Source organism: Rana temporaria, chromosome 3, assembly GCF_905171775.1.
Source record: "Rana temporaria chromosome 3, aRanTem1.1, whole genome shotgun sequence".
Taxonomy (NCBI): Eukaryota; Metazoa; Chordata; class Amphibia; order Anura; family Ranidae; genus Rana; species Rana temporaria.
Window position 1 is genome coordinate 7,934,952 of NC_053491.1, and position 25,351 is coordinate 7,960,302.

Consider the following 25,351-nt stretch of genomic DNA (forward strand, 5'->3'; position numbering starts at 1 on the left):
GGCGATCCACGACGGATTTTCGCGTTCGCTACGTCGCCGCTTGTCTAGTTTCCCGTCGCAAATTTAGTCATTATTTGACCTGCCCTAACTTTAGTCAGCAAACGTATTGCTGTATAATGTATGGCCGTCGTTCCTGCGTCGAAATTAAAAATTTAACGTTGTTTGCGTAACACGTCCGGGAATACGGAAGTACGCTACGCGCGTCGCCGTTCGAAAAAAAGACGTCACGACGCGCAAAGCACGACTGGAATTGCGAAACTGAGCATGCGCAGTAGGTCCGGCACGGGAGCGCGCCTAATTTAAGTAGCACACGCCCATTTGAAATGGCCCGCCTTGCGCCGGAGGCCGCCGGCGTAGTTTTCATCACAAGTGCTCGGTGAATCAGGCACTTGCGATGAAAACTTGCGGCGGTGTAACGTATCTACCATACGTTACGCCGCCGCTCACCTACGTGAATCTGGCCCTATGATTTTTACATGTAGAAGAGAAGTGCCAGAGTAGGCGCGGTATAGAAGGGGTTAAAGGGATGCATTTTTATTTTAGCTTTTCTTGCGCTAAAAATGCCAATAATGGCCGACAATAAATTCCAATTAATTTAAATTGGTGATATAATTGTATATAAAAATATATAATTTTTTTTTTTTTTTTTTAAACTGTCATTTTCGGCTAAGTGCATCCTGTAGTTTCGGCACCAAAATTTCCATTCGGTGTAAAGAATCGCATGTTATTTAACCACTTCAGCCCCGGACCATATTGCTGGTCGAAGACCAGGCCCCTTTTTTGCGATTTGGCACTGCGTCGTTTTAACTGACAATTGCGCGGTCGTGCGACGTGGCTCCCAAACAAAATTGGCGTCCTTTTTTCCCCACAAATAGAGCTTTCTTTTGGTGGTATTTGATCACCTCTGCGGTTTTTATTTTTTGCGCTATAACAAAAATAGAGCGACAATTTTGAAAAAAAAAACAATATTTTTTACTTTTTGCTATAATAAATATCCCCCAAAAATATATTAAAAAAAAAAAAAATGTCCTCAGTTTAGGCCGATACGTATTCTTCTACCTATTTTTGGTAAAAAAAAAAATCGCAATAAGCGTTGATTTGCGCAAAAGTTATAACGTTTACAAAATAGGGGGTAGTTTTATGGCTTTTTTTTTTTTTTTTTTTTTTACTAGTAATGGCGGCGATCAGCGTTTATTTTTTATTTTAATTTTTTTCGGTACTGCGACATTATGGCGGACACTTCGGACAATTTTTACACATTTTTGGGACCATTGTCATTTTCACAGCAAAAGATGCATTAAAAATGCACTGATTACTGTGAAAATGACAATTGCCGTTTAGGAGTTAACCACAAGTGGGCGCTGAAGGGGTTATGTGTGACCTCATCTGTGTTTCTAACTGTAGGGGGGCGGGGCTGGACATGTGACGTCATTGATTGTGGTTCCCTATATTAGAGAACACACGATCGATGATGGCGCCACAGTGAAGAACGGGGAAGCTGTGTTTACACACACCTCTCCTCGTTCTTCAGCTCCGGGGACCGATCGCGGGACTCCAGCGGTGATTGGGTCACGCGGCCGCGGAGCTTTGGACCGGGTCGCAGGCGCACATCCGCGACCCGCGGCTGGGCACTTAGAGGACGTACCTGTACGTGCTTGTGCCCAGCCGTGCCATTCTGCCGACGTATATCTGCAGGAGGCGGTCCCTAAGTGGTTAAACAGGAATGTGTTGCGATTCCTGTCCGAGTTGCATGCGGTCCTCCACTGCTCCTGTGTAAGCCCATAGCTGGTCATAGTGGGTTCACACGAATGGTGTGGGAAACTGCATGCGATTCAGACGGGAATCGCACCGCATGCCTGTTCAATTGCATGCAATTCCTTGCAGTGCGATTTCTGCCCATTCATTTTGTATGGACGCAAAAATATCGAGAGCGTTTTTTATAAAATGCGAGTACTCGTGATTTTTTTTTTTTTTTTTTTTTATAGCGGTTGAACCTTTCAATAATTTTCCTGATTGATTTATTTTTATTTGTTTTTTAGGAGGATCGTGAGAATCCCCCAAAGAGGAGTCGGTTGGAGCGCGACCTCGACCTCATCACCTCAACTCCACGTACCGGTGACAAGCCGAGCAAGCCCATCGCCCGCGTCAGACGGAAAAGTCAAGTCAATGGAGGTTTGCTGCTTTTTATAGCGATTGTAGTAAATTTGTTTTTATAAAGCGCCTGATCTGTGCGATTAATCACTTGATTTGGCTGGCCAAAGACCGGGCCACTTTTTGCGATTCGGCACTGCAACGCTTTAACTGACAATTGCGCGGTCGTGCGACGTGGCTCCCGAACAAAATTTACATCCTTTTTTTCCCCCCACAAATAGCTTTCTTTTGGTGGTATTTGATCACCTCTGCGGTTTTTATTTTTTTGCGCTATAAACAAAAATAGAGCGAAAATTTTGGGGAAAAAAATCAATATTTTTTTGCTATAATAAATATCCCCAATTTTTTCTCAGTTTAGGGCGATACGTATTCTTCTACATATTTTTGTTAAAAAAAATCGCAATAAGTGTTTATTAATTGGTTTGCGCAAAAGTTATAGCGTCTACAAAATAAAGGATCGTTTTATGGCAATTTTTTCCCTTGTTATGGCAGCGATCTGCGATTTTTTTTTTTTTTTTTTTTTTTTTTTGTGACTGCGACATTATGGCGGACACATCGGATACTTTTGACACCATTTTGGGGCCATTGTCATTTATACAGCGATCGGTGCTATAAAAATGCGCTGATTACTGTGTAAATGTGACTGTCAGGGAAGGAGTTAAACACTAGGGGGCGGAAAGGGGTTAAGTGTGTCCTAGGGAGTGATTCTTACTGTTGGGGGGGGGGGGCGTGGCTTGCCGTGACACGTCACTGATGGCTGCTTCTGATGAGAGGGAGCAGACGATCGGTGACATGTCACCAGGGAGATGCCTTGTTTACAAAGGCACCCCCCCCCCCCCCCGTTCTGCCGTTCCGTGACCCGATCGTCGATATATGTCGACACTTTGAAGAGGCATCTTTGTTATGGCAGCAGCTCGCTTCCATCACCCCTGTACCCTCTTCTTCAGTCTGGTTGAGATAAAAGTGGTCTCTGCGGCAGATTCGTATTGCAACGACCCCCATTTTATTCTCTAAGGTGTTAGAAAAAAATATGTATACACTGTTTGGGGGTTCCAAGTAATTTTCTAGCAAAAAAAAAGCTGTTTTTAACCACTTAAGGACCGCCTCCTGCACATATACGTCGGCAGAATGGTGCAGATGGGCACAAGCATGTACCTGTACATCCTCTTTAAGTGCCCAGCCATGGCGCCCGCGACCCGGTCCAAAGCTTCGGGACCCGCGGACCCGATCGCCGCTGGAGTCCCGCGATCGGTCCCCGGAGCTGAAGAACGGGGAGAGGTGAGTGTAAACACAGCTTCCCCGTTCTTCACTGTGGCGCCGTCATTGATCGTGTGTTCCCTGATATAGGGAAACACAATCGATGACGTCACACCTACAGCCACACCCCCCTACAGTTAGAAACACAAATGAGGTCACACTTAACCCCTTCAGCGCCCCCTTGTGGTTAACCCCCAAACTGCAATTGTCATTTTCACAGTAATCGGTGCATTTTTAATGCATTTTTTGTTGTGAAAATGACAATGGTCCCAAAAATGTGTCAAAATTGTCCGAAGTGTCTGCCATAATGTGGCAGTCACGAAAAAAATCGCTGATCGCCGCCATTAGTAGTAAAAAAATAATAATAATTAATAAAAATGCAATAAAACTATCCCCTATTTTATAAAATTTTGCGCAAACCAATCAATAAAGGCTTATTGCGATTTTTTTTTTTTCTTTTTCTTTTTTTTTAACCAAAAATATTGTATATGTTTCGGCCTAAACTGAGGAAAACATTATTTTTTTTTATATATATTTTTGGGGAATATTTATTACAGCAAAAAGTAAAAAATATTGCATTTTTTTTCAAAATTGTCGCTCTATTTTTGTTTATAGCGCAAAAACTAAAAACCGCAGAGGTGATCAAATACCACCAAAAGAAAGCTCCTATTTGTGGGAAAAAAAGGACGTCAATTTTGTTTGGGAGCCACGTCGCACGACCGTGCAATTGTCAGTTAAAGCGACGCAGTGCCGAATCGCAAAAACTGGCCGGGTCCTTTAGCTGCCTAAAGGTCCGGGGCTTAAGTGGTTAACTTGTAAACCCCAAATCTCAGGCAGAGGCTCGGTCCTTGAGTGGTTATGGTGGGAAGATATTGGGGAAACCTCCGGGGGCTTTGGTTGGGTGGAGGAGAAATGCTCATTAGGATACAGAAATCGCTTCATTGTGACGGATTCTCTTGGAGCCGTCTCTGTCATTTCTGTGTTTTGTCTTCTGCTGACTCTTCCATTTATTTCTTCGTTATTTAGAAGCAGCGAGTTATGAGCTGACATCTCAACATGTGAAGCAGAATGGAAAGCTGGAAGATGTGCCTCCAACAAGCAGCCCACCCAGGACCACCCTGCTGGGGACCATTTTCTCTCCCGTCTTCAACTTTTTCTCACCAGCAAATAAAAATGGTGGGTTCTCCTTTTATATAGTACTGACATTGTTTTATGGCAGGCAACCATGCTAACCTTAAAGTGGAAGTCCATGCAAAAGCTAAAATCCCTGCATCTTTCGCCACCAACATTCCAACACTAACCTGACCCGGTCTTCAGTGGCAGAAGCTCTGATAGGATTACAGGACACTGTGCAGACAGAGTACCTGTATTAAATAGTCTGATCAGCCTGAGGCAAGAGGCAGGCTGTGCTTGAGCAAGGGGTGTGTTCCAAGAGGCAGGCTGTGAGCTGTGATTGGGGAGGGGGTGTGTTCCAAGAGGCAGGCTGTGATTGGGAGGGGGCGTGTTCCAAGAGGCATGCTGTGATTGGGAGGGGTCGTGTTCCAAGAGGCAGGCTGTGATTGGGAGGGGGCGTGTTCCAAGAGGCAGACTGTGATTGGGAAGGGGCGTGTTCCAAGAGGCAGGCTGTGATTGGAAGGGGGCGTGTTCCAAGAGGCAGGCTGTGATTGGAAGGGGGCGTGTTCCAAGAGGCAGGCTGTGATTGGAAGGGGGCGTGTTCCAAGAGGCAGGCTGTGATTGGGAGGGGGCGTGTTCCAAGAGGCAGGCTGTGATTGGGAGGGGGCGTGTTCCAAGAGGCAGGCTGTGAGCTGAGATTGGGAAGGGGGGTGTGCCAAGAGGCAGGCTGTGATTGGGAAGGGGGGTGTGCCAAGAGGCAGGCTGTGATTGGGAAGGGGGTGTGTGCCAAAGCAGCTGCCAATGGCTCCCGCTGCTCTGTTTGAGCCAGTGAGGAGAGAGAGAGCTCAACGATCCTGCTCCCGGGCACATAGCTGGGTCAGCATCGGAAGCTCTGTGTGTCTGGTGAAGGAGAGGCGGGGGGTTGGCGTGTCTGGTGAAGGAGAGGCGGGGGGCTCGGCGTGTCTGGTGAAGGAGAGGCGGGGGCTCGGTGTGTCTGGTGAAGGAGAGGCGGGGGCTCGGTGTGTCTGGTGAAGGAGAGGCGGGGGCTCGGTGTGTCTGGTGAAGGAGAGGCGGGGGCTCGGCGTGTCTGGTGAAGGAGAAGCGGGGGGGCTCGGCGTGTCTGGTGAAGGAGAAGCGGGGGGGCTCGGCGTGTCTGGTGAAGGAGAGGCGGAGTCGCTCGGCGGGTCTGGTGAAGGAGAGGCGGGGGGCTCGGCGTGTCTGGTGAAGGAGAAGCGGGGGGCTCGGCGTGTCTGGTGAAGGAGAGGCGGGGGGCTCGGCGTGTCTGGTGAAGGAGAGGCGGGGGCTCGGCGTGTCTGGTGAAGGAGAAGCGGGGGGCTCGGCGTGTCTGGTGAAGGAGAGGCGGATTCGCTCGGCGGGTCTGGTGAAGGAGAGGCGGGGGCTCGGCGTGTCTGGTGAAGGAGAGGCGGGGGGGCTCGGCGTGTCTGGTGAAGGAGAGGCGGGGGGGCTCGGCGTGTCTGGTGAAGGAGAGGCGGGGGGCTCGGCGTGTCTGGTGAAGGAGAGGCGGGGGGCTCGGCGTGTCTGGTGAAGGAGAGGCGGGGGGCTCGGCGTGTCTGGTGAAGGAGAGGCGGGGGCTCGGCGTGTCTGGTGAAGGAGAGGCGGGGGCTCGGCGTGTCTGGTGAAGGAGAGGCGGGGGGCTCGGCGTCTGGTGAAGGAGAAGCGGGGGCTCGGCGTGTCTGGTGAAGGAGAGGTGGGGGGGCTCGGCGTGTCTGGTGAAGGAGAGGCGGGGGGCTCGGCGTGTCTGGTGAAGGAGAGGCGGGGGGCTCGGCGTGTCTGGTGAAGGAGAGGCGGGGGGCTCGGCGGGTCTGGTGAAGGAGAGGCGGGGGGCTCGGCGTGTCTGGTGAAGGAGAGGCGGGGGCTCGGCGTGTCTGGTGAAGGAGAGGCGGGGGCTCGGCGTGTCTGGTGAAGGAGAGGCGGGGGCTCGGCGTGTCTGGTGAAGGAGAGGCGGGGGGCTCGGCGTCTGGTGAAGGAGAAGCGGGGGGGTTCGGCGTGTCTTTTGAAGGAGAAGCACCTGTTGAGATTTGTATTTGCCCCTGGGGGGGGCTCTTGTTTCCTGTTTCAGGTAGAATGGACTTTCTCTCCAGTTTCCATCCCGGATAGTCTGGTAAGGACTTACCGATTTTCCTTTTGCTTGCAGGCACGTCGGGATCGGACTCTCCAGGACAAGCGGTAGAAGCCGAGGAAATCGTGAAACAGCTGGAAATGGAGCAGGTGGATGAAATCAGCACCAGCACCACCACCTCCACGAACGGAGCGTCCTACACCAGTCAGGGCACGCCTGTCCGAACAGCAGCCAGCAGCTGGTTGGAGTCGGGGGAGGACACTCCAGAGCGAGACATCCCGCCGCTAACAGGTGAGTGGTACTTGCTTGCCATCAACGTGGCGCGGTAAAGATGTGTTTTGATGACCTGCCAATATCCTGAAACCCATTGACTGCCATGGGCATGTCCCCCATGCATCGTGGCAAGTCGTGGCTTAAAGGTAAAAGTTTTCACCTTTACAGCCGCCCCCCGTTATACTTACCTGACGCCTCGAAAGTCCCGCGCTCGCCACCGTCATCCTCTTCGCCGCTCAGCCTGGCCGTTGATTGGTTATAGTGGATGGATTGGAAGCAGCTCAGCCATGGGCTCGCGCTGCTGTCAATCCCATCCAATGACGCGGCACACCGGGGGGGCGGGGCCAAGTGATACAGTAAGCCGCTATTGCCGCCGGCTGTATCGCAGGAGCGCGCCCGCAAGTACTCAACACCATGCACGCACGCTCGCATGAAGGTATTGAGTCCTTGCGGGGAGGAGCCGAGACAGCCGCCGAGGGACCCCAGAAGACAAGGTTCGGGGCCACTCTGCAAAACTAGCAGAATTCAAGCTAATAGGGTGTGCAGTACCGCATTTGGCCAGAGGTACGGGGGCGCTGGTTGGAAATACTTAGAAATACTCTGTTCCCCACCGGGTGTTTCCGAGGTCAGCCAAGCTGTCCCCAAGCATATTAGAGGCTCTTCGGCGCCCCCCCCCCCCCACCTCTGACCACATGCGGTATTGCATGCCATTGAAGTCGATGCAGAATGAATTATTTTCGTTTACATTGACTTCTATGGGGAAATGTACTTTTTATATGCGAGCGCTTTTGATTACAAGCGTTCTCCTGGAACGGATTATACTCTAAGTGCCCATTCACACCTAGGCGTATATACGCCTGTAGCGCGACGCCGCAGCAGCCCCTGATACGCTGGAGGGGTGAGTTTACATTGTCGGCTATGGAGATGGTTCACATCTCCACGCCGAACGCCGGCCACCTGAAAACAAGTCCCGGACCTTTTTTTCAGGCGGCTTTCGGCCATAGCTGACAATGTTGTCACCCCTCCTGTGTGTGTTACCGCAGCGTATTTTATCGCGTTTTGTCGCGGCAAATCGCGGGACAAAACGCCGCAATTTGCCGCGGTAACATACGTCTAGGTGTGAATGCAGCCTAAATCCGAGGTTCCACTGTATAGAGATGTGTTTTTTTTTTTTTTTTTTTTTTTTTTTTTACAATCACTTTAAGGCTCCATTCACACCTTGGCGACAAAACGCCCGACGCTCGATACGCTGGAGGGGCGAATTTCCATTGCTGTCTATGAGATGGTTCACATCTCACGCCGAAACGCTGTACGCCTGCCGCCTGAAAACAAGTCCCGGACCCTTTTTTTCAGGCGGCATTGGCGTTCGGCCGTAGACAGCAATGTTTAATTCTTTGTAAAAAAAAAAGTAAACGAAATCGCGGCAAAATACGCCGCGTACGCGGAGTTACTTGTCGCCTAAGTGTGAATGCAGCCTAAGTCAACGGTAACAATATCTAAACATCCAGTCTTTAGTCTTCGGTGTGAGAGATTCAGTGGTTTTTCTCTTTCTGTTCTTAGCTCCAGTATCTCCAGATAGTGGCTACTCTTCTGCACACGCTGAGGCAGCCTATGAAGAGGATTGGGAGGTCTTTGATCCGTGAGTATTTTTTTTATTTTTTTACCAACCCTTAACTTTTCTGGATTGCGAAGGGCCTCGGCCTGCTACATAAACTGGATAAGGAATTTGGTAGCAAACACACGTAAGGGTTTTATTCACACTGAAACGCGTGCTTTTTTATTGTGCGCCGGTGAACTTACGCAGGTCGCACCATAAAGGTGCAGTTATCCTTTAACCACTTAAGACCCGGACAATTGCGCGGTCGTGCGACGTGGCTCCCAAACAAAATTGGCGTCCTTTTTTCCCCCACAAATAGAGCTTTCTCTTGGTGGTATTTGATCACCTCTGCGGTTTTTTTTTTTATTAAAAAAAAAAAAGTCAAAATTTTTGGAAAAAAAATGCAATATTTTTTACTTTTTGCTATAATAAATATCCCCCAAAAATATATAATTTTTTATTTATTTTTTCCCTGTGTTTATGCCGATACGTATTCTTCTACATATTATTGGTAAAAAATAACGCAATAAGCGTTTATCGATTGGTTTGCACAAAATTTATAGCGTTTACAAAATAGGGGATAGTTTTATTGCATTTTTATGAAACTTTTTTTTTTTTTTTTATTACTAATGGCGGCGATCAGCGTATTTTTTTTTTTTTGGGACTGCGACATTATGGCGGACACTTCAGACAATTTTGACACATTTTTGGGACCATTGCCATTTTCACAGCAAAAAATTCATTAAAAATGCACTGAGAAAATGACAATTGCAGTTTGGGAGTTGACCACAGGGGGGCGCTGAAGGGGTTAAGTGTGACCTCATCTATGTTTCTAACTGTCGGGGGTGTGGCTGTAGGTGTGATGTCATCGATTGTGGTTCCCTATATTAGGAAACACACGATCGATGACGGTGCCACAGTGAAGAACGGGGAAGCTGTGTTTACATACACCTCTCCCCGTTCTTCAGCTCCAGGGACTCCAGCGGCAATCGGGGTCCCGCGGCCGCAGTCACGGAGCTTCAGACCGGGGCGCGCGCCCACGACCCATGGCTGGGCACTTAAAGAGGACGTACCTGTACGTGCCTGTGCCCAGCCGTGCCATTCTGCCGACGTATATGTGCAGAAGGCGGTCCTTAAGTGGTTAAAGAGGAAGTAAGCCGTCTTTAAAAACAGTTTTCTAGGGGGGTTATCTGATGCAGGGAGAGACGCCGGGGGGCCCCAGAAGAGTATGTTCGAGGCCACTCTGTGCAAAACGCCCATCTGCTTCAAGGTTGGATGTGTTGTGTGATTCTCCTCTGACCTCAACAAGGCATTTTCCTCCACACAACTGCCGCTCACTGGATATTTTTCCCCCCATTTTCTGTAATCCCGAGAGATGGGTTGTGTGTGAAAATCCCAGAAATACTAATAACAACCATGACACGTTCAAAGTCGCTTCACTCCCTTTTCTTCCCCATCCTGATGCTCTGTTTTGAACTTCATCAAGTTGTCTTCACCACGTCTATAGATCTTTGCCAAGAATGTGTTTTTTTTATAGTCAATTTTCTGATTTCTTCACGCAGATACTATTTCATCAAACATGTCCCCCCATTGACTGAAGAACAACTCAACAGGAAGCCAGCGCTGCCTCTTAAAACCAGGAGTACCCCGGAGTTCTCTCTCGTCCTCGACTTGGTAACTTTTTTTTGTTCCCCTCTCTATCCTGCCTGTTGGTTCTCGCGTTTTGGTTTTTGGGGATGACCTAATGGTTTTTTTTTTTATTTTAATTGCAGGACGAAACATTGGTGCATTGCAGCTTAAACGAACTGGAAGATGCTGCGCTTACGTTCCCTGTACTGTTCCAAGATGTCATTTACCAGGTATGAAGTGTGGGGTCGCCGGGGCCTGGGTTGTTTTTTAGGGACGGACTTCAGAAATGATGGGTCCAAATGTGTTTTAAAATATAACTAAAGGCACCGCTGCCCCCTGTATTCAACTCTAATGTAGGCTAAATGAAAGACACACTTCAGCTCAGATCCCAGCCAATCGGTCACATCCCTCTGACATGTTTCACCCTCATTGGGCTTAATCAGGGCTGCTGTCATGAGGGACCCCTTACAACTTAGCTGACAGGAACCGTGAACCAACAAGCCTTACAGGCGCTTCCCACCCCCAGGCCTTACAGGCGCTTCCCACCCCCAGGCCCAACAGGGCGCTTCCCCACCCCCAGGCCCAACAGGGCGCTTCCCCACCCCAGGCCCAACAGGGCGCTTCCCCACCCCAGGCCCAACAGGGCGCTTCCCCACCCCAGGCCCAACAGGGCGCTTCCCCACCCCAGGCCCAACAGGGCGCTTCCCCACCCCAGGCCCAACAGGGCGCTTCCCCACCCCAGGCCCAACAGGGCGCTTCCCCACCCCAGGCCCAACAGGGCGCTTCCCCACCCCAGGCCCCAACAGCTCTCAATATCTGTGGGAATGAGCCTTTTTTTTTTAAATTTACAAATACTGCAGCTCCTGACTTTTAAAATAAGGACACTTACTTGTCCAGGGCGCCCGCAATGTCCTCACCCGAAGCCGATCTGTTCCTCGGGTGCTACCGCCGCCATCTTGGGAAAGGGAATCAGGAAGTGCTGGTTGCCTACTGCGCATGCACCATCCCACTGTTCATTCACAAACTGAAGCATTGTAAACACAGAGAGGGCCACAGGGGGATCGGTTCCAGTAATTGCACCCACTTATGCTTCTCTGGGCCCCCCCGGTTGAACCTATGGGGCCCCCTACAGGAGGGCAAGTGCTACCCCCTTGCCAGCGACCCTGGGCTTGATCTTGTGATGTGGGTGAAAAATGTCAGAGGGGCGTGACCGATGGGCTGGTATCTGAGCTGAAATGCATCTCATATTCCTTGCATTATAGTTGAATACACTGGGCCAGATTCAGATATAGATACAACGGCGTATCTCCTGATCTATGCGCCTGATTCATAGAATCAGGTTCCGCATAGATCTCCCTAAGATCTGACAGGTGTAAGTGACTTACACCGTCGGATCTTAGGCTGCAATCTCACGCTGGCCGCTAGGTGGCGCTTCCGTTTGTATATGCGACGAATATGCAAATGAGGAGTTACGCCGATTCAGAAACGAACGACCGCCCGGCGCTTTTTTTTTACGTCGTTTGCGCTCGGCTTTTTCCGGCGTATAGTTCCCCCTGCTATATGCGGCGTATCCTATGTTAAGTATGGCCGTCGTTCCCGGGTCGAGTTTTGAATTTTTTACGTCGTTTGCGTAAGCTTTGTTGCGAATATGGATGGACGTAATTTACGTTCTCGTCAAAACCAATGACGTCCTAGCGACGTCATTTGGAGCAATGCACGCTGGGAAATTTAGCGGACGGCGCATGCGCAGTTCGTTCGGCGCGAGAACGCGCCTGATTTAAATTCTACACGCCCCCTAGCCGCGGAATTTGAATTCCGCCGCGGGATTTACGATACGCCGCCGCAACTTTAGAGGCAAGTGCTTTCTGAATAAAGCACTTGCCTCAAAAACTTGCGCCAGCGGATCGTAAATCAGATAGATTACGCAGATCTAAAGATCCGCTAACCTATCTGAATCTAGCCCAGTGTGTGGCGGTACCTGTATGCTGTATTGTATTTTGGGTACCTGTAATGCCGTATCATATTTTGGGTGCCTGTAATGCCGTATCATATTTTGGGTACCTGTAATGCCGTATCATATTTTGGGTACCTGTAATGCCGTATCATATTTTGGGTACCTGTAATGCCGTATTGTATTTTGGGTACCTGTAATGCCACATATATATTTTTGGTTGTATTGGAGAGGGATTAGAACACTAGTCAGGTTTTTATTGCCGTTTGCCTCTGTTAGGGAGAGTCACCCTCTCTATTTGTCCAGGTGACCAAAATCACCAAAAGTGAAGGAAAATCCCAAATTTTGGGTTGTCGCCAGAACAGGAAAGAATGGCGTTCATTCATTCTTTTTGGAAGGATTTTGCCTCGCTTCCTGTTTTGGCTATGGGGACAGGAAGTGAAAGGAAATCTTCCCAATGGGAACACGGATGGCAAAAAAAAAATCCTGATGGAGGATAGCCCTCCCCTACTCTATCCAAAATGGGGGGGAAAAAAAGTTTGCCTTTTAGTTCTACTTTATTGGCATAACCTAACTAACTTTAAACTTACTCCCACCCTCATACTAAGCCTAATCCATCTGACCCTGTGAAGAAAAGATCTCTGTACTCGCCTATTCTGCGGCCAGTGCGGTCCGGTCTCCAGCAGCGGTCCGGTCTCCAGCAGCGGTCCGGTCTCCAGCAGCGCCTTCTGTATGCAGGAGAAAGCCAACAACGGCAGTGACGTCACCCATTGACTTACTATGGGGCCTCCGTTGTCGGCTCCTCTCCTACACGCTGAAGCCGCCGCTGACAGCTGATACAGGGACCGGACCAGCGCGGCTTCAGACTTTCTAAGTATAGCGATCTTTTCTTTACATGGCTAGTTAGACTGAAGGTGCGAGTAAGTTTTTAGAGTTCGTTTTTTGCCTTTACTTCCACTTTTAACCATTTGGTGTCGGCCATAAGCAAATGTGAAGCTGTTTGGTCTATTCAATACTAATTACCCAAATACACGGAAAAGTTTCAGCTCTGCTTGTTTCTTTCTTCTAGGTGTATGTGCGATTACGGCCTTTCTTTCGCGAGTTCTTGGAACGTATGTCTCAGATCTATGAGGTAAGTGTGCAGCCTGAAGAAAAGTCGTACGCAGAGATCCGATTTTTAAATATTTCTGACTTTATTTTATTTTTTCTGTCTTAATGGATTTGTTAACCTAAAGAAAATAAAATCAGGAAAAATTATTTCTTATCGGTTTATATTGTGGCGTACCCGGGCGCCCCGGACTATCAGTGGTTATACCGGGAGGATGCCAATGTAATGGACTGTCCATTCTTTCTTCTATTATTGGTCTCTTCATTTTGCAGATTATCCTTTTTACGGCGTCAAAGAAAGTCTATGCAGACAAATTACTGAACATTTTGGATCCCAAGAAACGGCTAGTGAGGTAATCCTGGTTCATACGTTCCTGCAGCTCTGCAGCCATTTGTTTCATGTTCAGCCTCCTCCCTCCTCCCTCCCTCCTCCTCCCTCTTCTCCTCCTCCTCTCTTCTCCTCTCTTCTCCTCCTCCTCTCTTCTCCTCCTCCTCCTCCTCCTTCTCTCTTCTTCTCCTTCTCCTCCTCCTTCTCTCTTCTTCTCCTTCTCCTTCTTCTCCTTCTCCTCCTTCTTCTCTTCTTCTCCTTCTCCTCCTTCTTCTCTTCTTCTCCTTCTCCTCCTTCTTCTCTTCTTCTCCTTCTTCTCCTTCTTCTCTTCTTCTCCTCCTTCTTCTCTTCCTTCTTCTCTTCTTCTCCTCCTTCTCTCTTCTCCCTCTCCTCTCCTCGCTCCCCCCCCCCCCCCCCCCCTCCGCTTCTCTTCTCTCCTCGCTCCCTCTCCTCGCTCCCCCCCTCTCCGCTTCTCTCCTCGCTCCCCCCTCTCCGCTTCTCTCCTCGCTCCCCCCCCCTCTCCGCTTCTCTTCTCTCCTCGCTCCCTCTCCTCGCTCCTCCCCCCCCCCCTCTCCGCTTCTCTCCTCGCTCCTCCCCCCTCTCCGCTTCTCTCCTCGCTCCTCCCCCCCCCCTCTCCGCTTCTCTCCTCGCTCCTCCCCCCCCCTCTCCGCTTCTCTCCTCGCTCCTCCCCCCCCCTCTCCGCTTCTCTCCTCGCTCCTCCCCCCTCTCCGCTTCTCTCCTCGCTCCTCCCCCCTCTCCGCTTCTCTCCTCGCTCCTCCCCCCTCTCCGCTTCTCTCCTCGCTCCTCCCCCCTCTCCGCTTCTCTCCTCGCTCCCCCCCTCTCCGCTTCTCTCCTCGCTCCCCCCCTCTCCGCTTCTCTCCTCGCTCCCCCCCTCTCCGCATCTCTCCTCGCTCCCCCCCCCTCCCCGCATCTCTCATCGCTCCCCCCCCCCCTCTCCGCTTACCTGACTCCTCTTTTTCTCTCCTTAGACACAGACTGTTCCGGGAGCACTGCGTATGTGTGCAAGGAAATTATATTAAAGATCTAAATATCCTGGGGAGGGATCTTTCTAAAACAATCATCATTGATAACTCACCACAAGCCTTCGCATACCAGGTAGGATGATAAAAAAAAAAAAAAAAACTTTTTTAAATGTTTACAAACTTTTAAAACTGATTTTCTGTAAGTTTTTACATTACTTATGTTCTTTAGAGTTTACACTCTAGGTATGGCGCACTCCCCTGACTCATTCAGCGGTGTGACAATGATTAACAAGCGATCAAATATTTTAACCACTTAAAGGCCTCCTACCGACGATATACGTCGGCAGAATGGCACGGCTGGGCACAGGCACATAAAGGTATGTCGCCTTTAGGAGCCCAGTCGTGGGTCACGCGCACCGCCGGCGCACGCACCCGACGCTCCCTGAGCGCGCCCACGGACCCGATCGCCGGTGTCCCGCGATCGGTCACAGGAGCTGAAGAACGGGGAGAGGTGAGTGTAATTACACTTTCCCCTTTCTTCTGTGTGGCAGTGACACTGATCGTCTGTTCCCTGTTATAGGGAACTACCATCAGTGACATCACGCCTACAGCCACGCCCCCCTACAATAAGAATCACTCCCTTGGGGCACACTTAGCGCCCCCTAGTGGTTAACCCCTTCACTGCCAGTGTCATTTTCACAGTTATCAGTGCATTTTTATAGCACTTTTCGCTGTGAAAATGCCAATGGTCACAAAAATGTGTCAAGTGTCCGCCATAATGTCGCAGTCACAAAGAACATTAGTAGTAAAAAAATATATATATATAAAAAAAAAAAAAAGCCATAAAACTATCCCCTATTTTGTAAACGCTATAAATTTTTGCGCAAACCAATCAATAAACGCTTATTGTGATTGTTCTTTTTTTTAACAAAAATATGTAGAAGAATACGTATCGGCCTAAACGGAGGAAAAAATGTGTTTTTATTATATATTTATTGAGGATATTTATTATAGCAAAAGTAAAAAATATGATTTTTTTTTCAAAATTGTCGCTCTATTTTTATTTATAGCGCAAAAAAAATAAAAACCACAGAGGTGATCAAATGCCACCAAAATAAAGCTCTATTTCTGGGGGAAAAAGGACGCCAATTTTGTTTGGGAGCCACGTCGCACGACCGCGCAATTGTCGGTTAAAGCGACGCAGTGCCGAATCGCAAAAACCTGGCCGGGTCCTTTACCTGCATAATGGTCCGGGGCTTAAGTGGTTAAGCTAGGCCCAGGGGTATTGCATTCAAATTCAAGGTCTGGTCAGTAAAACTTTTTTTCTAGCAGAAATACAAATCTCATGTTTTGTGCCATGACTCAAATCCTAATATATACAGTGGAGCCTCGGATTACGAGGATAATCCGTTCCAGGAGAATGCTTGTAATCCAAAGCACTCGCCTATCAAAGCGAGTTTCCCCATAGAAAAAATATAAAATAATTAGTTCCGCATTGACTTCTATGGCCTGCAATACCACATGTGGCCAATGGTGGGGGTGCCGGAGAGCCTCGTAAATACTTGGGACAGCTCGGCTGAACTCGAAAACCATTGGAAAGGCTCGGGAACTAAGTACCGTATTTATTGGGGTATAGTGCGCTCCCGCGTATAGCGCGCACCCCTAAAGTTCCCCCGAAATTCCTGTGAAAAAAATGTTTGTACTTAGTTTGGTGTCTTGCGCGGCGTCCATCGGCGGCCTCGTCGGGTCCGTCTGCGGCTTCGGGTGTCCGTCGCGTATAGTCGGCAATGCTCGCGCTGATGTCCTGGACGTACAGGACGTGAGCGCGAGTGTAGCCGAGACTGCCCGACTATACACGAGTGTACTGCTCTCGGTATATGTCAGCGCAGTATTCAAACTCGGCGGGGGAAAGCGGGTATCAGCGTATATCGCGCACCCACGATTTTGCCCTGGTTTTCAGGGCAAAATAGTGCGCGGTATACGCCGATAAATACGGTATATTTTTTTCTGAGTATTTCTGAGCGGCTTCAATCTGCTCCGGCGCCCCCGCACCTCTGACCAAATGGCAGTACTACACACCGCTGTTGCTTGAATCCTGCTCGTGTTGCAAGACAACATTCGCAAACAGAGTCAGGATTTTTTTTAAATGCTCGTATTGCGAAACGTTCATTACTCGCAATCCGAGGTTTCACTGTAGTCCTTTTACTTTTTTTTTTCACGCCCGGCCACTGTATATATACGTCCTGTTTTTAAAGATGGATATCTCGGTAACATCAGCAGCTGCTGCCACAACCAAGATATCCATCTCTTCAGTGGGCGGTTGTAAACGATAACGGCGGTCTCCGCCGCGAGATCGCCGTTATCGGTGGCAGGAGAGGGGCCTCCGCCGCTATCCCGCGCCCTCCGCTGCTTACCGGAGCCGTCGGTAGCGGCGGAGGCGATCGGGTGCTGCTGCCTGCTGTGTGAGGATGCAAGTGAGGGCAAGATGGCCCCCACCTGTCCCCATAGCATTGCTGGGCGGAAGTGATGTCAAAACGTCAGTCCCGCCCATGAGTCTTAAAGAGACATTTTTTTTAAATGACAAATTTTCCTTTTTTTTTTTTTTTTTTTTTTTTTGCATTTAAGTCTAAATATGAGATGTGACGTCTTTTTGACCCCCAGATCTCATATATAAGAGGACCTGTCATGCTTTTTTCTATTACAAGGGATGTTTAGATTCCTTGTAATAGGAATAAAAGTGATACATTTTTTATTTTATTTTTATTTCAGTTTAAAAAAATTATTAAATAAAAATAAATAAGAAAACCCCCAAAAAATTTTTTTAAAGCGCCCCGTCCTGATGAGTTTGCGCGCAGAATCGAACGCATACGCGAGTAGCATCCGCATATGAAAACGGTGTTCAAACCACACAAGTGAGGTATCGCCGCGATCGTTAGAGCGAGAGCAATAATTCTAGCCCTAGACCTCCTCTGTAGCTCAAAAAATGCAACCTATAGAATTTTTTAAACGTCGCCTATCCAGATTTTTAAGGGTAAAAGTTTGACGCCATGCCACGAGCGGGCACAATTTTTAAGCGTGACATGTTTGGTATCATTTTACTTGGCGTAACATTATCTTTTACAATACCGTATTTATCGGGGTATAGCGCGCTCCCGCGTATAGAACGCGCACCCCTAAAGTTCCCCGAATTCCTGTGGAAAAAAGATGTTTTGTACTTACAGTTTTGGTGTCTTGCACGGCGGCCTCGTTGGGTCCGGCGTCCGTCTGCGGCTTCGGGTGTCCTCTTCGTCGGGTCCGGCATCCTTCTGTGGCGTCCTCGCGTCCTCCCCGCTCTTTCCCACGCCGAGTTTGAATACTGCGCCGACATATACCGAGCGCAGTACACTCGTGTATCGTCGGGCAGGCTCGGCAACTCTCGCGCTGACGTCCTGTACGCTCAGGACGTCAGCGCGAGAGGCGCCGCGACTGCCCGAAGATACACGAGTGTACTGCGCTCGGTATATGCCGGCGCAGTATTCAAACTCGTGGCGGGAAAGCGGGTATCGGCGTATACCGCGCACCCACGATTTTGCCCTGATTTTCAGGGCAAAATAGTGAGCGGTATACGCCGATAAATACGGTATATAAAAAAAAATGGGCCAAATTTATTGTTGTCTTATTTTTTAATTAAAAAAAGTTTGCTTGTAAGACCGCTGCGCAAATACGGTGTGACAAAAAGTATTGCAATGACCGTCATTTTATTCTCTAGGGTGTTAGAAAAAATATATATATAATGTTTGGGGGTTTTAAGCAATTTTCTAGCAAAAGAAACTCTTTTAGTCTCGTAAACGCCGAATCTGAAAAACGGGCTCGGGGCTTAAGTGGTTAACCAGAGCACTTTTTGCGATTCGGCACTGCGTCGCTTTAACTGACAATTGCGCGGTCGTGCGACGTGGCTCCCAAACAAAATTGGCGTCCATTTTTCCCCACAAATAGAGCTTTCTTTTGGTGGTATTTGATCACCTCTGCGGTTTTTATTTTTTGCGCTATAAACAAAAATAGAGCGACAATTTTGAAAAAAATGATTTTTTTTGCTATAATAAATATCCCCCAAAAATAATTAAAATAATAATAAAATATCTCACTGTCCATCCTTTGGCAGCAGAAAAATAATTATTTGTATTTTTTGTCTTTCAGCTTTCAAACGGGATTCCAATTGAGAGCTGGTTTATGGATAAAAACGACAAGGAGCTGCTGAAGCTTGTTCCGTTCCTGGAGAAGCTTGTAGAACTGGTGAGTCGGCTCTACACCAAGGAAACTCATGTATGTTTGGGGGCTGCAAGCCGCCTGCCTTCAGTTTTGATGCCGGTCCTACATGGCAATTCGGCCAGTTCAGCAGGGACCGGGCCGATTTTTGATCCATGTGTGAGCTAGCGGAGCTTGTACAGAAGGTGACCTACCCATCGACGACTGTGGCTTGTCAGATTTCTTCTGCTTGATCAGTGCTGCTGGCTATAGCTGGCAACGCTGATCAGTGTTAGAAGTCTATCTGCTGACAGAATATGGTAACTCGATGGGGAGTATCCCCCATCCTGTGTGCTAAGTTTGAGAAAGTATAGGGCCCCATGGTTGGATGCCCCCAGGTCTTTGCAGTGATGTATTATGGCCTAGGCCGACAAGGCTCAGGCCTAGGGCGGCACTTTGCGGGGGGCGGCAAAATCCCTGCCCCCCTGTGCTTATCCCACCCTGCCCCCCTGTGCTTATCCCACCCTGCCCCCCTGTGCTTATCCCACCCTGCCCCCCTGTGCTTATCCCACCCTGCCCCCCTGTGCTTATCCCACCCTGCCCCCCTGTGCTTATCCCACCCTGCCCCCCTGTGCTTATCCCACCCTGCCCCCCTGTGCTTATCCCACCCTGCCCCCCTGTGCTTATCCCACCCTGCCCCCCTGTGCTCATCCCACCCTGCCCCCCTGTGCTCATCCCACCCTGCCCCCCTGTGCTCATCCCACCCTGCCCCCCTGTGCTCATCCCACCCTGCCCCCCTGTGCTCATCCCACCCTGCCCCCCTGTGCTCATCCCACCCTGCCCCCCTGTGCTCATCCCCACCCTGCCCCCCTGTGCTTATCCCACCCTGCCCCCCTGTCCTCCTCCCACCCTGCCCCCCTGTCCTCCTCCCACCCTGCCCCCCTGTGCTCCTCCCACCCTGCCCCCCTGTGCTTAATCCCACCCTGCCCCCCTGTGCTTATCCCCACCCTACCCCCCTGTGCTTATCCCACCCTGCCCCCCTGTCCTCATCCCACCCTGTCCTCATCCCATGAAAATGACAGGGCGGGTCTTAAAAAGGAAGGGGTGCGTAATATATAAAGTAGGTGGTGTGCGAGTTTCACCAGGCCTAGGGCGGCACAAAACCTAAATACACCCCTGGGTCTTTGCCCAGTGGACTTGGTAGTCAGACTGACACATCTCTGCTGACACTTATTAGTTACTGATGCTGTGTATGTATTCCCATGTCAATCTCTCTATGGCAGGGGGTCTCCAAACTTTTCAAGCAAAGGGCCAGTTTATTGTCCTTCAGACTTTAGGAGCGCCGGTTTGTGACCAGCAGGGGGCAGAACATTATGACATTACTGACAATAAATATGGCCTCAGGGTTGGTGGTCAATAGGCGGAGTGGTGCCCCTATTAGTAGGAGGAATAGTATCCCATCATTGGTATCAGTGGAAGAAAGAGTGCCCCATTGTTGGTGTCAGTGTGAGGAATAGTGCCTCATATCAGTGGAAGCAATAGCACCCCAAGGGCCGTATAGAAGCAAGCAAAGGGCCACATCTGGCCCTTGGGCCGCAGTTTGGAGACCCCTGCTCTATGGCCTTCATGTTATCTGTCTATTTCTTGCATGTATTCCGATGAATGGCTTTCTGATTCCGAGTATACAGTGGAACCTTGGATTACGAGTATAATGCGTTCCAGGAGAATACTTGTAATCCAAAGCACTCGTGTATCAAAGCGAGTTTCCCCATAGAAGTCAATGGAAACAAAGATAATTTGTTCCGCTTTGACTTCTTTGGCATGCAATACCGCATGTGGCCAGAGGTGGGGCGGAAATTCTCGGGGACAGCTCGGCTGATCTCGGGAACGGAGTGTTTTTACGGCGCCCCTGCACCTCTGGCCAAATGCTGTACTGCACACCCTATTGGCTTGAATTCGGCTCGTTTCGCAAACCGAGTCAGAGTAAAAAAAAATAGCAGTTGCTCGTCTTTTAAATGATCGTCAACCGCGTTACTCGAAAACCAAGGTTCCGCTGCGTTTTGGCTTTGTGAATGTTTGCTCCAGGAAATGTAAATTCTGCGCTATGGCCGAAAGATGGCTACCGCACAGGCCTCCAGTTTCCCCAATGTTCTCCCACGTGCCCCCGGGGCATGCATCGGGGCGTGTGCTGTGTCCTTTAGACACAGCTGATCACAGATTGGGGGTAAAGGGCCCTTACAATGTGATCTGCTGTGTCCAATCGCAGCTGGTCACATGTAAACAGACTTGCCGGTTATCTGCTCCCCTCTCCTCACATGCTGTCTCAGTGTGAGGAAAGGAGAGCTGATAACTGGCAAGTCTGAGAAGGCACAGCAAGAGTACAATCGGGGCACTGCAGCCTCGTCACTGCCTGTCGGGGGGGGGGGGAGAAAAAAATGCACTTATTTGCAACATTTTATAACCGAAGCTAAGAATTTTTTTTGCAAAAAATAAATCACTAGTGGTAATTGAATACTTCATCTATCTCGAAAAATAATAATAAAACATTTAATTTGGTTAGTCTTGCATGACCGCGTAATTGTCATTCAAAGTGCGACAGCGCTGAAAGCTAAAAATAGCCGTGAAAATGTTCTGCCGTGTGTATGCAGAACATTTTCAGCCAACATTCACCAAACCACATGTTTTTTCAGCTCTTTACCGCCACCCTTTGGGCAACTTTTGCTATTGTTGTCTGATGTTTAGCATTGGTTCCGAACATGCGTGTTTGTACTTTGGATTTTCGTCCGATGGACTTGTGTACACACGATCGGGTGATCTGACATAGCACATTTGTTGTCGGAAAGTTTGAGAGCGTGCACAGCCAACATTTGTCCGTGGAAATTCCGACAACAAATGTCCGACGGTCAGATTGTTTGATTAATATACGTCCGTCCGGACTGTTATCGGAAAGTCCGATTGTATGTATGGGTCTTTAACCACTTCCCGACCTCCTCATGTACATATACGTCAGCAGAATGGCACGGACAGGCACATGTACGTACCTGTACGTCCTCTGCTAGACGTGGGTGGGGGTCCGATCGGGACCCCCCCCGGTACATGCGGAGGTCGGTAAGCCTCGGGGAGCGATCCGGGACGACGGCGCGGCTATTTGTTTTTAGTCGCGATCGCTCCCCGGAGCTGAAGAACGGGGAGAGCCGTATGTAAACACAGCTTCCCCGTTCTTCACTGTGGCGGCGCATCGATCGTGTGATCCCTTTTATAAGAGAGACTCGATCGATGACGTCACACCTACAGCCACACCCCCCCTACAGTAGTAAACACACACACAGTGATCCCTAAATGTTACAGCGCCCCCTTGTGTTTAACTCCCAAACTGCAACTGTCATTTTCACAATAAACAATGCAATTTAAATGCATGTTTTGCTGTGAAAATGACAATGGTCCCAAAAATGTGTCAAAATTGTCCGAAGTGTCCGCCATAATGTCGCAGTCACGAAAAAAATCGCTGATCGCCGCCATTAGTAGTAAAAAAAAAAAAAATGCAAAAAAACTATCCCCTATTTTGTAAACGCTATAAATTTTGCGCAAACCAACCGATAAACGATTATTGCGATTTTTTTTTTTTTTTACCAAAAATAGGTAGAAGAATACGTATCGGCCTAAACTGAGGGAAAAAAAAAATGTATATATGTTTTTGGGGGATATTTATTATAGCAAAAAGTAAAAAAATATTGCATTTTTTTTCAAAATTGTCGCTCTATTTTTGTTTATAGCGCAAAAAATAAAAACCGCAGAGGTGATCAAATACCACCAAAAGAAAGCTCTATTTGTGGGGAAAAAGGACGCCAATTTTGTTTGGGAGCCACGTCGCACGACCGCGCAATTGTCTGTTAAAGCGACGCAGTCCCGAACTGTAAAAGCCCACGACCCGGTCCAAAGCCTTGTGACTGCGGGATCCGCGGACCCGATCGCCGCTGGAGTCCCGCGATCGGTCCCCGGAGCTGAAGAATGAGGAGAGCCGTGTGTAAACACACCTTCCCCGTTCTTCACTGTGGCGCCGTCATCAATCGTGTGTTCCCTTTTATAGGGAAACACAATCAATGACGTCACACGTCCAGCCCCGCCCCCCTACAGTTAGAAACACATATGAGGTCACACTCAACCCCTTCAGCGCCCCCTAGTGGTTAACTCCCAAACTGCAATTGTCATTTTCACAGTAATAAGTGCATTTTTATAGCATTTTTTGCTGTGAAAAATGACAATTGTCCCAAAAATGGGTCAAAATTGTCCGAAGTGTCCGCCATAATGTCGCAGTCACGAAAAAAAACGCTGATCGCCACCATTAATAGTAAAAAAATAAATAAAAATGCAATAAAACTATCCCCTATTTTGTAAACACTATAGAAAAAATCGCAATAAGCGTTTATCGATTGGTTTGCGCAACGCAAACCAATCGATAAACGCTTATTGCGATTTTTTTTTTTTTTTATATACCAAAAATATGTAGAATACGTATTGCCTAAACTGAGAATTTTTTTTTTTTATATATATATATTGGGGGGATATTTATTATAGCAAAAAGTAAAAAATATTGAATTTTTTTCAAAATTGCCGCTTTTTGTTTATAGCGCAAAAAATAAAAACCGCAGAGGCGATCAAATACCACCAAATGAAAGCTCTGTTTGTGGGGAAAAAAGGACGCCAATTTTGTTTGGGAGCCGCGTCGCACGACCGCGCAATTGTCAGTTAAAGCGACGCAGTGCCGAATCGCAAAAACTGTCCGAGTCCTTTACCTGCCTAAAGGTCCGGGTCTTAAGTGGTTAAATTGGAGGTTCACCCAAAAACTTTTTTTTTTAACATTAGATTGAGGCTCGTTTTGTGAAGGGGAATCGGGTGGTTTTTTTTTTTTTCAATCGAAGCAGTACTTACCGTTTTAGAGAGATCTTCTCCGCCGCTTCTGGGTATGGGCTGCGGGACTGGGCGTTCCTATTTGATTGACAGGCTTCCGACGGTCGCATACAGCGCGTCACGATTTTCCGAAAGTAGCCGAACGTCGGTGCGCTGGCGCCGTATAGAGCCGCTCCGACGTTCGGCTTATTTCGGCAACTGGTTACGTGCTGTATGTGACCGTCGGAAGCCTGTCAATTAAATAGGAACGCCCAGTCCCGAACACCATACCCGGAAGCGGCGGCAGAGAAGATCGCTCTCTAAAACGGTAAGTACTGCTTCGATTTAAAAAAAAAACACCCGATTCCCCTTCACAAAACGAGCCTCAATCTAAGGGTAAAAAATAAATTTCGGGTGAACTCCAGCTTTAAAAATGTTGCTTGTCTTGCAAAATGCTCTCAAACCAAGGTTTTACTGTAATGACTTTCCCCACTGTGTATATTTTGGTGTAATTTCTACCTTTTTTTTTCCTCTACATGTTTATAACTTTTATTCTTTTTTTGTAGAATGAGGATGTGCGGCCCCACATCAGAGACAGATTTCGCTTGCATGACTGTTTGCCCCCAGACTAGGAAAAAATAAAAAAAAAGGAACGGCGGTCACCTGCAGGAGCCCCTCCCGGAACTACAAGGGGGGACATCCATGAAATGCCTGCAGGGAGTGGAGCTGCGAAGACGGAAGGACTGAAGCATACATGTACACAACCATTTGCCATAACTGCTGAAGGCATTTCTTTTACTTTGCTGTCTGAAAAACAAAAATAATAATAATTATTATATATATATGAAAAACAAAAAACAGGAACGGTTTCACCGTGACGTGTTGTGACTGGTTTGGTGGCACATCACTGGGCAGCTCGGCCTCCTCCCTCCCCCCCCCCCCCCCCCCCCCCAGGAATTTTGTAAAGTCTCCTCCAAGAGAAATCTCCACTGTCTGAGCTGCAGGTTGCATCCTATCCGTGTCATTGGTGCGCACCCGGGTGTGAGCTTCTCTCCGGTTATCGGATCTGAACCTCCTGCACATTCGATCCTTATTAGTGTAGAAGTATACATTATCCATTCCTTGTATTTCAGTCGCTTCTTCTAGTAGCCAAATTTTTATTTTTTGTATGATACATTTGGCTGTTCCTTTTTATTTTTTTTCCCTTTTGCTTGCATAATGTGTTTTTATTTTATTTTATTTTTTTTTTTCTTCAGAGATGACATTTAATTATGGTTCAGTCCATGTAAGCTCCATTTAGAAATACACATATATCTTTTTATATCTTTATCTGTAATTATCTATTCTAGTAATTTTTTTTTTTTTAAATACCTGAAGCTTTTAAAAAGCAAAGTAAAAAGTGTGAGAATAGTGGAGACGTGTACAGAAAAGGGGGTGTGGCTTCAGGAAATAAAGGGGGTGTAACGCCTGTGAACGAGCCAGGACGCAGTTCTCGTCCCCCCCCTGTCATGACATGGCGAACCACACTTACCATACACACAATACACCATCATATATATATAATATATATTTACTCACACATATGCACACGCATAGCCTCCCCCCTTGTCCATTCACAGCTCTGGTACCATCGCAGCTAATGAGAAGGGTGGCTGTTTTTATGTATGAGATGCTCCTCTGTCCCTGTAGGTAGGTAGGACCCAGAGGGCCGAGTACAGGAGGCGCCATTTCCCCCCCCCCCCCCCCCCGGTGGGTGTACTTTGTAAATGTT

At 48.4% G+C, this 25,351-nt stretch overlaps 1 protein-coding gene across 1 annotated transcript in view; it reads left to right on the forward strand.

Moving 5' to 3' along the window:
* Positions 1-24,438, forward strand: part of CTDSPL2 (CTD small phosphatase like 2) — a 50,277-nt gene extending 25,839 nt beyond the window's left edge. Inside the window, exons 3-13 of the mRNA XM_040342199.1 lie at positions 2,040-2,172; positions 4,435-4,584; positions 6,677-6,892; positions 8,435-8,513; positions 10,034-10,145; positions 10,244-10,330; positions 13,121-13,183; positions 13,432-13,511; positions 14,476-14,602; positions 18,646-18,741; positions 24,147-24,438. Of these exons, the coding sequence (XP_040198133.1) occupies positions 2,040-2,172; positions 4,435-4,584; positions 6,677-6,892; positions 8,435-8,513; positions 10,034-10,145; positions 10,244-10,330; positions 13,121-13,183; positions 13,432-13,511; positions 14,476-14,602; positions 18,646-18,741; positions 24,147-24,212 (1,209 nt within the window). The 3' untranslated portion in view covers positions 24,213-24,438. The remainder of the gene's footprint in view (positions 1-2,039; positions 2,173-4,434; positions 4,585-6,676; positions 6,893-8,434; positions 8,514-10,033; positions 10,146-10,243; positions 10,331-13,120; positions 13,184-13,431; positions 13,512-14,475; positions 14,603-18,645; positions 18,742-24,146) is intronic.
* Positions 24,439-25,351: the final 913 nt, after the last annotated feature.